Source organism: Stegostoma tigrinum, chromosome 11 (assembly GCF_030684315.1).
Source record: "Stegostoma tigrinum isolate sSteTig4 chromosome 11, sSteTig4.hap1, whole genome shotgun sequence".
NCBI classification, from domain to species: Eukaryota; Metazoa; Chordata; class Chondrichthyes; order Orectolobiformes; family Stegostomatidae; genus Stegostoma; species Stegostoma tigrinum.
In genome coordinates this window covers 41583252-41597561 of record NC_081364.1, presented here as the reverse complement: position 1 = coordinate 41597561, position 14310 = coordinate 41583252, and the positions used below count along the sequence as shown (strand labels likewise).

The 14310-nt window shown below is 39.3% G+C and overlaps 1 protein-coding gene across 9 annotated transcripts in view; it reads right to left on the bottom strand.

The window, feature by feature from the left end:
* foxp1b (forkhead box P1b) overlaps positions 1–14310 on the bottom strand; it is a 483509-nt gene that overhangs the window by 262481 nt on the left and 206718 nt on the right. For all 9 annotated transcript variants that reach the window (XM_059649922.1, XM_048547287.2, XM_059649921.1 and 6 more), the window contains one exon: positions 13739–13920. In XM_059649922.1, coding sequence (XP_059505905.1) covers positions 13739–13909 — 171 coding nt within the window. In that variant the 5' untranslated portion in view covers positions 13910–13920. The remainder of the gene's footprint in view (positions 1–13738; positions 13921–14310) is intronic.

Below are 14310 nucleotides of genomic sequence, written 5' to 3'. Positions count from 1 at the left end.
AATGGGAACAAAGCTGAATGTTCAAAATGTTTAAAAAATCTTAGAACGAAATCAAAGTAACAGGTAAAAATGCAGCTAATGAGGACAGAGAGCAACAGAGGGTATTTCAAGGTAGGTAGCAACTATCAGTTTTGATGTCTGGAAAGATGTACAAGGAAGACAGCTTTTGACAAAATGACCAGGAATTGGGCCAAGAAGATGAACCAACATGCATCTACGTCACGGAATGGAAGTGATGTCATGAGATCATAAAACCAAAAGATGTAGAAACAAACATAGATCATTCAACTCATCATGTCTGATCCGGCACTCAATGACATCATGGCTGATCTGATAATCCTCAACTTCACTTTCCTGCCTTTTCTCTATAATCCTCGATTCCTTTGCTGATTAAAGATGTGTCTATCTCAGCCCAGTTTTAACAGCCCCCTACAGTAAAGAACTCCACAGATTCATTACCCTCAGAGAGAAGAAATTTTCTTCAACTTTGTCTTAAATTTGTGATATTATACTAAATTATGTCCTCCGGTCCCAGACTCTGTGACAAGGGGAAATAGCCTTCCTGTACCAACCGTGCCATTCCCCCATCCCAGGTGTCATGCTGAGGCAAGCCTCGTAATGACAGGAATGAGAAAGAAGGGATTGAGTTAGCTCCATAAACTTCCAAAGTTATGCAGTACTCTACTGTTTTATATCAGCCATGTCTACTGACTACAATGACTCCTAGATTGGCAACTCAATTTTAATATTCTAACCTCCATCTTAAAATCTATTTGAGGTCTTGTCCCTTCAGGTCTACAACTTTTGGTAAAAATCTCTGCAATCCTGCAATTTCAGCAATATATGTAACCCCAAATTTCCTCATTGGTAGCTGTGCTTTCAATTCTCTAGCCCCTTAATTCTGGAATTCCCTTCCTAATCCCTTCGGCTCTAAAACACTCATGAAAACCTTGCTCTCTGAGCAACCTTTTGGACACCTGTCCTAAAATCTCCTTTGTTTGATTGATGCCAATATTTTTTGATGCTCTAATTACAGTTCTATGAAGTGAACAAGATAATAAAATGTGAGGCTGGATGAACACAGCAGGCCAAGCAGCATCTCAGGAGCACAAAAGCCGACGTTTCGGGCCTAGACCCTTCATCAGAGAGCTGATGAAGGGTCTAGGCCCGAAACGTCGGCTTTTGTGCTCCTGAGATGCTGCTTGGCCTGCTGTGTTCATCCAGCCTCACATTTTATTATCTTGGAATCTCCAGCATCTGCAGTTCCCATTATCTCTATGAAGTGAACACTTTGTTAATTGTATGTTAGTTATGTTTAATTATGTGTGGACGGTGCTCATTAATTTGAAACTCACTTCTGCCTCTATACTTAATAGACTAAGATTATAACTGTGGTTGATGGATAAGGAGATGGACGTTGGTAACATCTAAATGGAGTAAATGGATCCCTATAAAGGTATAAGAAGATTGCTTCCATCTTTATCCTTTATTAGCTGGCTGTCTGATTACAAAACCTTTCACTATTGTTGTACAGCGCTCCAAGGTGCAACTGGATTATAAAGGTGCTTTACCTGGGGATCTGGGTCAGAGAAGAAAAGAGGCAGCTGACTGGATGGTAAGACATAAATAAATAAGGGAAAATGAACTAAAATAAACAATTGTTTTGGTATTTCATATTTGATTGTGGTTTACTTGTATTTCACTATATTTCTGTTTCTTTAAGTCTCTCATGTGGTATGACTAGCACCTTTGACTTCAAACATTTAGAGGTGTCTGAAGTTCTTTAACAACATTGGGATTTTCATTGGTGTTGTCACTAATAAGAGAGGCTCAATTCACCACAAGGATCAAAGGAAACGTAAGGATTAAACTAAAGCCCACTTCAAGAGAATGGAGATTATGGATAGGCAACCATACTCAGCAAGCTCAAAATATTTGTATGAAACAGTTTAGTGGAGCAACATGTACAGATGGAAGGAGATGGATTCAACCTACAATGCAATAGTGCACACTAATTTATGGTATTTTTACAGAGTAGGTGTTATTTGAGATTTGAGTAAGCTAACAGCTACAGTCATCAGGTGAGTTCCTAAAAGAGTGTTAAAAAGAACTAGCAAAACTAAGGCAAAAATAAATCACAGCCCAGAGCAAGATGTGCTGATATTGTAGAAATGGATTCACATGACCAAACAATTAAACTAGGAAAGAAACTATCAACAAGAGAAAGAAAGGTTAACTCAAAAAATACTACCCAGAGAAGCATTTAGATGAGCAGATGATTCTCTAAAAAATAGATCTAGAATACAGACTACAAACATAAGAGTATCTGAAAAAATACTTGTAAATAAAAGAGAAGTAAAAGTAGAAATAGAGTATCTGACTGATAATTTCTAGAAAAGTGATTGAAAAAGTGAAAATCTGTAAGAAGGAAAGATTATATGGCAAGATAGCAAAGCACGATACATCATTCTGAGAAAGAATATGCTTATAAATACAGAACTGGTTATGAAGGCTATAATATATTGTTAGGGAATTTGCATTCTAAAGTGAAGGTAGGTTTGTTTCTGGTTTCAAAAGTCTGGGAAGGTGACTTTTTTTTAAAGGGGTCAGAAACTTGTTTTTTAGCTGTAAGTCAAAACTGCATTGCCAAGAAATCATCTGACTTAAGCTAAATAAATACAGAAACTACCTGGAGAGATAATGGTTTGAGTGTTTAATAAATTAAGATTAAGGCCAGCAGTAGGTCCTGTTCAGAAAAATATACTTCATACCAGCCTAAAAGTGGTCAAAGTAGCTGGGAAAAGTTTTTTTTTGTTACTTAGACCTCAGTGAAGAAAGATCAGTGAGTTAATTTGCATATGTGCGTCTCAGGGAAATGAAGTGAACCACATTCCGTTAATGTGCAGAAATGCATTGAAAGAACACCACTTGCACCCAAGCCAGTTGAGTAAAAAAAAAATTAGAATGAAGAATAGGAGTGATATTTTGTTGGGATTAAGGGTCTGTTGTGGGTTTGCTAGGAAAAAAAGCTGAATCTTTCTTTATGCTGTTTGTGACAAGTTCTTCTGAAATTGTCCTGTTTCCTATTATTTTGTATAATAAACTTATGTTCTTTTGTTATAAGTACACTGGCAGCCTCTTCTCAGTATGTACAATGACTGACAAATAGCAAAGATGAAGCTTAAGGCCTATCAAGGTAGATTTCACACTGGGATCTGATGTGTCTGGTATTAACATTAAGTGGGATCATAACAAAGTGTCACAAGAAAGGAAAATGATGGATGTGCAGGAGAAGAAAACAGAAGAAAAATAAGAAAGACTACCAGTCTACAGACTGGGGCATTAGTTCAGCAAATAAAAATATGCACTCATGACTGTGGTGTCACTAATTTCACAATGTCATTTACCTACGTTAAAAAAAAATCAAGGTTCAGTAGTTGGTGATTACAATTCTAAATTTTCTGGGTTTAGATAGGTCTAACATTATTATTTAGAACATAGAATTTAGTTGGATTTGATCTGGAAGTAACTGATGCCACATTCTTAAATGGCTGAGTTTGTTACATGAATGGTAAATGAATAGTATGAGCTGGTCATCATACTTATGTTTATCTATATGAATTTCAATAGGGTTTTGCAACTGTAATTAGCACGCCATTTCAAGCAACTATAACCTTTGTGAATAGGGAAATAACTGTGTATCTCCTTAACCAATCATACTAAAGAGTTATTGATAATATCCAGAGCCTAAACTAGGATGTAAGATGTCAAATCAAGGGCATAAATTGAAACAGAGGGAAAGAAAATTGGACTAGGAGAAGTAAAAGAGGCAGAAATCTGCAGCCATAATTAAAATCTGAAAGAATGAGTTGCCACAATTGTAAAAGTGAGTTTTCAGTTCACAAAGTTGTTTGGCAGCAATTAAGGTTAATCATATCATTAAAAATGCTGTTACACTGGTATTTCTGATGAAATCTAGTTCATGTACTACAGCTTCATACTGTTCCACATGCTTCAATGTGGATTCTCTAAGCAAGATATCATTATAGTGAAACAGCTAGAAGATGAGAACAATTTAGACAGCTACATTCTGATTTTTGTGTTTACATGCATAAGTTCAGACACCAGAAGTTGCTTCTGATCCATGTTTTATTAATAGTGAACACCATTAGCAAAATCCAGGCCAACGTTTATGCAATATGTGTTCAGCACATTTAAAAGGGTTTAGCGGGCTCCAGATCATCAATGAGAAGGATTGTATATTAGTACATTTTCTCCATGTATCACATGGCATTAAATAGTCTTTCACATATAGTTGTGACACTTAGGTTCTCGATTCTTAGTTCCTAGGTAGGTTGTAATCATAGAGGTTCTACAGGATGATTTTTTTTAACCATCTTGGCTTCAGAAAAATTTGTAGCAATTATGGAAAAAGGAACATTCAAATATTCAATTTATAGAGAAGGTTCTGTGTCATGAATAAGGTTCAAATATAGTACGCAAAGGTAAGATCTCTCAGATTTATCTAACTAAAAATCAACATATCGCTTCAAAGGAACTCTGACGCAGGACTTCTCTTGCCCAAGCATTCAAATATTGCTTTGTGGGCCCTCTAATTAAAAAAAGGGGATACCTGTATTCACAGAATACCATTGTTGTATTGTCCCAAGTTAAACTGTGTACTATCAGACTGCATTGTATTTGCTTCTCAAAGCTGAAGTTAACCCTCTTTCAAAGCAACACAATTGTCCCACTGATATTTAGGTGCAGTGGCCAAACAAAGGGAAATATAAGCTATGTTTTTCAACAGCTTTCAGCAAAATAACTTATTTAAAAAATGTGCAGCTGAACCAATCTAATAAAGACGACCAACATTATTGCAGAAAACTCCTTTTTGTCAGGCAGAAAGAGAGAGAATTTTAAAGGCTGATGTTTGAAATAAGAACTCAGGATGCTTACTAACTGAATAAGGCATGAGCCTTTGAAAATGAATACTCATGAAACTAGAAAATAATGACAGTCTTTTAAGGTTCTGTTTTTGTGTCAATTTGTCTCTATTAATTATATAATATTGCAAATAGGATCCTTGTAAAGACTACGTGCAAACTCTTTAAATCAGATAAAGACAATCAGAGTGTTGCAGAATTTGTAAGTAACTGAACTCTCATTTACACTATGGGGGTAAAATTGGTTTAGGAGTCACAGCTGTTTTAAATCAAAAGCACCATTTATATTTCAGCATCAAATTCACATTTGTTTTGAATTTGCAGCTGAATCTAGAAATGTGGTCAGACAATGGTGCTCAGCTATTTCCAATGATTCTATTTTAGAGTAAAAACTCCCACCTCTTGACCTCAGAACTGACCTGGATTGTGAAGAGGATTTCAACATCAGGATGGTATAAATGGCTAATACAAACCTCCTGCAGCAAAGTAGACCTCAGAGCATACATTATGCTTGTAATTAAACACCATCCAACACTGCTTAGAGGAATGCAAGGAGTCCATTCAAATATTAACATATAAAAATTCCCCTTGAAATTATTCCACAGATCCCATCACCAAGTCACTCTTAATTTACACTTGGCCATTTCTTGACACTGGTCTGGCTTTCTCAGAGCCAGTTCCCAGAATGAACAGAACCCTTGACACTCCTGTTTATATCTTTCAGCCAGGGTTCCCTGATTCAAACAGATTAACAGCCCCAATCAGTGAATTCAAATTCTTTGAGGTTTACCTGGTTGACCTCAATACAATCACTTCCCGTCTGAGTCTGAGGTGATAGCTGGTTCTTTTTTTGTAGCTCCTCCTGGGGCATTATAGCACCAGGTCAGGTTCCTCCAATTCTGCTAATGATACCGGCGACATGTAATGCACAGTAACTCGCTTCTTGCACCCGGAACATTACGGAAGAGATTCATTTTCCTCTTCAGCCAACAAAGGCATCAACACAGCAACATCCACCATGTCCATCTCAGACTCTGAGGTATCTTCAATGCTTGATGGAGAGGGAGAACTCACGGGTTCTAGAACAGTAGGAAAGGCAGTCAAAGAGCCAGTACGTTTTGCTCCAGCACCACTTGCAAGTTTGCAGCTTTCATACAGTCCACGTCCTTGTGCAGGACCATCGTACCTACCTGAACTTTACACATCACTGGACATGCATCTTACCCATGCAGGGCCATTCCCGTGGTTCCTGCAGCAAACCTGGACTACTAAACAATGTCTCTAGTTTAGCAGTATCTTGTGTCCAACACTGGCATTCCTAATGCTGTTTCAGTCTTCTGCCCCAGGGCCAGGAAGATCAGATTTAACCTAGCGTGGAGTCCCCTCCCCATTTGCAACTCTGCTAGAGCTATCCCTGTAGTTGCATGAGAAGTGGTCCTATATTCAAATAGGAATTGGGACATTTGGTTTCAGTGAAGCTGTCAGCTACTTCTTTAAGCATGCCTTCAAAGTTTGGACTGCTTTTTCCGCTAGAACATTAGATGATGGATGGTATAGAGCTTTCCTTATATGACGAATACCATTCGAATTTACGAAATCCTAAAATCCTCTGCTGGTAAAAGATGGTCCTGTTATCTGTGAGCAACACTTCTGGGAGCCTGTGTGTCACATGTTTTCTACCATCGTTCCTGTGTTTGATTAATAAACTCTATGCGTGTCCAGCCACTTTGAGTTGGTGCCACAATGACTAAGAACATTGAGCCCATGAAAGGACCTGCATAGCCAAAATGTAACTGAGTCTAGGGTTTACCAGGCCATTCCCACAAATGCTGGGGTGCTGCTGGTGGCAACTTTTGTCCTTGTTGGCACTCTGGGCACTCACCTGCATTGTCCTCTACTGTGATCTGATCTCTTCAGGTCCAGAAAGCTTTCCATTCTGGTTGCGTCAGCCCTTTGGTTTCGCCATCACTACCAGCTGTTTTAGTTTTGCCAGCAGAGTATCTTTCTGCACCCAAAATCTGATATTGTCAGCTGTGACTGGAAGTGTGTCCAAAAAATTTAAAACCACTACAGACTCTTCCAGTCTCAGTGCCAGCGGTGGTGTATCTGCCAGCGGAAGGCCACTCAATGCATCCACATTTGCTTCTTGGCCTCCTGGACGATGTTCAAACTTGTACTTTTAATCACTTATCATTAGAGCTCACCAGTGAATTTGGCCTGCAGCTATGGACGACACTGCTTGTTCTCTTTAAGTAGGCCTAACAGGCATTTGTGGTCTGTTATTATTACAAATTTACATCTTGACTCCAAGTATGGCCACCAAAACTTCCTTCTCTATCTAGGAATATTTAAGCTCTGCATTTGCAAAATCCTGGGCACATACGCTCTTGATCGCTCCTGTCCATTGGGCCAGCAATGAGCTAATCCTATCTTTCAATACCCAATCTCACTTTGGATCATAGTGTTCCAACACCTTAGAGGATGATAGCTGTTTTCTCATTTTCCTGAAAGCTACGGTTTGACTACGTGACTATTTCCAAAGCTAACCCTTTTTTAAGAGTTGGTGCAAAGGAGCCAAGACAGAAGCCAGGTTATGCAGGAAATTTCTGTAATAATTCACCAGACCAAGGAAAGATCTAAGCTCTGGTACAAACTTGGGAGCCGGTGTACCTTTGATCGCCCTCAGTTCATCTTGAAACTGGTATAAGCCAGTCTTGTCAACTCTGTAGCCCAAGTAGGTTACCTGGGGTGTGTAGAACACATATTTCTCCCTTCTAAAGCACACGCCTGCTTGGGAGAAAATCTAAGGGGTATGTACAAATTCTGTGAGTGCTCATTTTTGGTCTTCCCTATTATTGGCACATCATCTGGATAAGTGGCGACCTAGGGTAGACCTTGTAAGCTGTTCTCCATCATCTGCTGAAAGATTCCATACGCTAATGGTACCCCAAATTACAGTCTTGTGAATTGTGTATTAATTGTAGCAGACGTCTGGGATTCCTCCTCGAACCACAATTGCATGTACACATGACTCATGTCCAGCTTTGTGAAGGGCAGCGTTTCTGACAGCTTTGTTAATAAAACGTCTATGCAAGGAATGGGGTATTTATCCACCTATTAATGTTTGTTTAAAATCCCTACAAAGATGACCTGACCAATTGGTATGACCGGTGCCGACCATTCCTCCAAATGGATTCATTTGATGATTGCTTCACTTTCCAGACTTCTGATTTCTTCCTCAATTTTTGCCCATTAGGTAAATAGCTCCAGGCAGGTTTTGCAGAATCATGGATTTGCTTCCTAGTCAACATGCAAGGTGGTCTTGGCTCCTCTGATAGTTCCTAGACCTTCCTGAAAAACCTCCAGGTATTTACTTAGGACTTCACTCAGGCAGGCATTTTCTAATTGAAAAATATTCAGCCAATCTAGGTGAATGTTTCTCAACCAATTTTGTTCCATCAAGCTTGGGCCAGATCCTTTTACTACAATCAGCGGTAACTGAACCAGCTGCTTCTCATGAGACTAGAACTGAAGTTGTACCCTCAATCTATAAAGGATACCTAGTGCAATCAGCATCTCAGTCTAGCCAAGATCTTAAGCAAACGTAAAGGTTGGAGCCCAGAATGAGTTTTGTTAAAGACCAATTCTGCGATCTTACTGAAATGGCCACACTATTATTCATCTCCATTAAAACTGGCATCTTTATTTTGAGTGGTTCTGATTTGGATGTTGCTAAGCAATTTAACTGCTCCAAGGCAGATGAAAGTGGACTTTGCAGAGTGTGTACTATCCTGGATACCAGCTTATGTGAGTTCTCTTACTCAATTTGGATCTAGTTGGACGTGTTTGCTGTCTTGAGTCCATATCAAATGCAATGGTTTGTTGACCTGGATCCTGAAGAAAATTTTAACCCACTTGGCCGAGCCTTGACTTTGTTTTGGGCTTTTGCTGCAGGCTGACTAAGAATCCTTCTGTTCAGGATATGTCTTGAGTGAGGCTATGCAACTGCCTTCACTCAAGTAATGCTCCCTAAGCTCAGTGCAATTGGCGAGGGTGGAACTTCCATACCCTGCAACACACATGCTCCACTTGCTGCATTTTCCAATGATAAAGCCAGTTGGATTTCAGCTAGCAGGCATTTTTGCATGGTTATAACATTAATCTCACATATCAAATGGTCGCACCCGAACTCATTAGGGTTAAAACAAAGTTGTATGCTTCTTCCAGTCAGCTTAACCTAATCAAAAATCCCAACAGGGATTCCCCTGGTTCTCGAATTGCTGAGTTAAACCAAAAGCATCTCAGAATTACAGGAGGCTTGGAATCAGAATATTCCTTAAGTAAATCTGTCAACCTTTGAAAGGTTTTCGTGTCTGGTGCCGCAGGAACAGTTGTACTCCTAATATCTGAAAAAGTTGCAGGCCCACAAGCTATCAGGATAATTACTCATTGTTTTTCATCTGCCTCAATGTATTTGCCTGGAAAAAATAATGCATTCTTTACACATACTGAGCCCAGTCTTCGACAGTGGAATCAATCGAGCCAAGCATCCCAAATAATGGCATGATGCCAGAAATGCTTACCCAAATTAAACACAACTTTTGTGAGTGAATTTCTTCAGAAGCCTGCTTTTCTCTTATCACCACTGAAATACCTCCAGAGAGGCTGGTATCCCATTAAAAAGTTACCCTTTCTTTAAATGTGGAGAGTCCTTGACACAGATCCCCCTTCTTCAGAGCCAGCTCTCAGAGTGAACGGAACCTTCGACACTACTGTTTATATTCGTCAGCCAGGGCTCGCTGACTGGGCCAGATTAACAGCCCCAATTCAGGAAACTCATATTCTATGACGTCTGAGCTAACAAGGTGTAGAGCTGGATGAACACAGTAGGCCAAGAAGCATCAGAGGAGCAGGAAAGCTGATATTTCGGGCCTAGGGCCCTTCATCAGAAAATGAGGTCTACCTGGCTGACCTCGTTACAATCACCACACCCCACCATGCCCTTTCCAAAATGAATAGCCTTCATTCTACTCCATTTCTCACCTTTAAGAAAAAGGTTCTTTAAAAACTTCTTCAGCCTTCTGCAAAGGTAAACTAACTGGTTCACAAAGCGTTTCACATGATTCTGTGAAATTGGCCACACATAAGCAGTTTAGCAGATCTGTAATTTTCTTGGAGGTCCTGGCCGTTGGTGCCTCGAATGGACATTCAAATGAGATAACAAGCTGAAAACTGAAGCACGTTTTCGCCTGACCACATACACCCATCACCCAGCTACCAAATCTTTCCACCATTTGCCAAGCAATGTTGTGTGTGAACTAGGTAGGTGTTATCAAACCTAGGTGTTATCAAACCCAGCTGTTTTGGATAAAAGAACTTCCAAACGCTAGCAGAATGGATTTGGATCAGATCAACATAACCAAATTGAATTCACTATCCCTGTGTGAAAGAAGATGCTGGCTCACAAAGTGAGAAACTCTCCGCCATTTAGCAGCTCCAAAGCAGCTGTGTGCACTTCTTTTCTTTTGCGCTGTAAGCAAACGTCAGGGTAAACTGGCATGCACAACACCAGCATTATATTGTTTCACAGAAAACAGTCAGCATTTAACCTTTTACTAATAAAGTACTATACCAGCTCAAGTACACTTCAGATCCATCAGACATGCACTTTACCAACATTTAAATACTGTCTGCTCAGCGTTATTTGTCAACAAATGCTAGCAATTGCAAAATACCTGTGTTTATTTTCCCTAGAACACTGATACGAGCAAGGTGCAATATACAAGCATTGCAGAACAAATGCACATCAACCTTCAGCCCAATCTGAATTTTTTTAAAAAACTATACTCATTCCTCTTAAATATTCTTGTAATTTTGCAGAGAAATATATACATAACTATCTTATGAGACTGGCTGTTTGATGCCATGACTCAGAGGATTTGGCAATACCGTCTACATCATGAAGATCTTCTGTACCTGCAACAGAATGAAGTCCCTTCTCTATGGCCCTCTTGTGGCAGTTTTCACAGGCAGTGCCGTGATTACATTCTCACTAAACCTGGGGTCTTCTTGCACCAGCTTCCGGTCTTTATTCATTCCCACTGCTCAGCTTAATAATTCCAATGAAATCAGACTAAATCTATTCACAGTATTCTTTCCTATGACAGGATTTTATGAGTACCACCTTCACAATCCCAAAGCACATATTCCCTCCTATATCACCAACAACACTGGCAATACAGAAAAGCTATTCACCTTTCTCAGCTTTCTAAAGCATCTTAACTTCATGTGCCAAGACTAAAAGATTTCCAGTGAAATAGCAGCGATATTAAACAATAACTCAAAGCATGTGATCATATTTGTGGATACAAATGCTGAAGAAATCTAGGAGAAAATTCACCCTTTTAAACACCTCTACTAAGTAAAAATGGTAGCAGTTTTTTTTACCTTACTTTCCTTACAGTCACTATCAAGTAAATAGCTTTTGAATTATATGTTGATCAGGTCATTCTGAACTGAATTAGACATGGTTACTATTTCCAGAGTGCCTACTGAAACATGCACCAAGCCATATCAAATTACTAGTAAAATATATGGTTGAAGTAAGATATGCAACGTGATTAAAAAAAATTACTATATACAAAGCATTAGGGCACAACATGCCACTGTCAAAATGGCTATGAGAATCAATGTCCTTTGATAAAATTGAACCCTTACTGTGGCAGTGCCAGAAAGTATTAATCTTCTTTCACTATAAAGGTGAAATGCAAGGCTAGATTGTACACTCCCCCAAAAGCAGATGTGAAGGTGGGGCTACATGATATCCTGTGTGGGTCTTCCCTTCTCACTTTGTCATGTAGCCCTAAATTGTCTGAAATTTTAAGAGTTGGGGGCAGGTGATAGGCAATCTGCCCACCCTTGAACCTATTAATTGTCTGATGACGAATTAAAGGCCAGGTCCCATCACCACCAGCTCTTTACCTGGCAGCTATCAGATAATCAGAGGTGAAGGGGGGGCTCCTTTGTAAGCCTCCAGACCAGGAGGGATACCGCTACCCAAAAATGTCATTCCAACTCTTTAACTCTCTTGAGCCAAAACCTTTCCCAAACCTTGACACCAAATCTACATGGGTTCCTCATTGTCCAGAGACCCAGGTAATGTTCCAGGTATCTGAGTTCAAGTCGCCTGATGGCAGAGGTTGAATTTGACTTTTTTTAAAAAAACCTGGATGATCATGAAATAAATTGTCATTTGCTGGAAAAAAAATGATCTGGGTCACTAATGTCCTTTAGGGAAGGAAACTACTGCCATTGCTCAGTCCGGCCACACATGGTGACTCCAGACCCACAGCAATGTGGTCAACTGTTCACTGCTCTCTGGAAAATTGGAGATGGGCATTAAATACTGGCCTAGCCAATGGCATCATCATCCTGTGAATGAACAGAAGTTCCAGCAGTTGCCAACACTCTCACTCGTGCTGATGGGCTACAGAGCCACCAGCCAATCTGACTGTTCCCAGTGTTGACTTTCTGCAGGCAGCCACTGGGGTTTTGGCTGGTGCCCTACATTTTGTGTGGGGTGGGAAGAGGGGTGTATGGGAGGATGGAAGGCTCAACAGAATCCAGCTCTATCCTTGTGCATATATATCCCATACAACAGTGTGGAGAATGAATGAAGAATTGAAATAAATTCATTTGTATCATCATGCAGATTCAAATAATCTAGATATTTCTCTCAAAAACCTGATGAACCATGGCCTTGGTCTGTTCACAAGTTCAAATAAGGAACATTCTCTAACAAAGAAGTGCTCATCTACCCCGGAAACAATAAAGTCCTGTTCCCTGTAAAAGCAAATAGTCATTCTTAAAATTTTCACTGCCTCTGCCAGTTTTGGAGCTCGCTTAACGTGGTGGTCACTCTGCGTGAAGGACTTCCTGACACGAGAGATAAAATTTAGCCTTTTATTTGCTTGAATCTGCAACTTCTTGCTTCTCTCTCGCGTGTTAGTATGAAACAAAGATGCACTGCTAACAATTTTAAAGTTGCGGCAATTTCTTTTCTGATGACTTAAAGTCCATTGAAAATGTCTTCTATGGAAAACAACTGGCTTTTTCCTTTCAACAGGTATGGAATATATGACTGTAGACTTAAAAAGGGTGGCAATAAAAAAATTGACTAACTAGACTGTGACTGTTGTGCCTTAACTTTACATGGAAAAACCGCATTTGACATGGCGGCACTTTGAAAAAAAAACATTCTTTTAAAAGAAAACCGTAAATGCTTTTGACTAAAATAAAAGTTAAAAGTAGAAGCTGGACTTATGCTAGTAGCAATCCGGACTTCATGACACACCATAAATACACAGTTGACAGCCTTATATATATATATATTTCTTTTTATTTCAAAAAAAGGGCAGCAATTACTGTTTTTCGGTGATAAAATAAAGATTTTAAGTAAAGTCTTTTTTGAACAATTTGGATTCTGTTTTTCTGCCACACATTAATCAAAGCTATACCCTGTTGTCTTTGCACAGCGAATCAAATCTGCCCCTGGCAAAGAATGAGGAAAAGTCAACAGGAATTAAGTTTCAGTGCAACTGTTTACTCAACTGTGGCCTGCAGTTATTGAAATTTTATCCATGGTTTTGTGTGACTACAGCTGTAATAAATTCAGCATGACTGCAATTCTCTAAGTTATGGCACATTTATTTCAAGCAACAACCTGCACATCTATGTTGACTGAGGCAAACTGCAATCTGGATCAACAAGAAAAGCCACAGCATTAACTATACCTGTTGTTGCTGGAGATGAACCAATTCAGCAGCAGTCACTTCAATCGAGGATGAGTCGCCGTTTGATCTCCCTTCCCTTGTGCTACTGTCTGGATAGTGGTTACCACTGCTAACTTCGTTCTGATTGGCTGAACCGTTGCTTGCTGCCTCAATCCCAGATTCTTGCATCATGACTCAAAAAACTGAAAAATAATTCAGAACAACAGCTGTTAACACAGTAATCTGAGATTTTGTCCTCAGATTCTAAGTTTACAAAACCGTGAAAAGGTAGTGATTCAAAGCCTTTTCTTTCTTTTAAATTGCTGTGCATAGACTTTACAGTTACTTGATTACTGATGCAAAAAACATCTATTTTAGTAAGTCACACTGGCTGATTTTTAGATATATTATATAATTAATGCTACACACCATTATTTTCTATTCACTGGATCATAATATTTTTGTGGGAATTAATTTCACAGGTGTTATTGAAACAGCCATAAAACTAAAATGAATATAAGATTTCTAAGGGTTTAGTTTAGCTTTCTTTTGTATCAGTGCTACACAACATGATTAAAATCCAACAATACAGA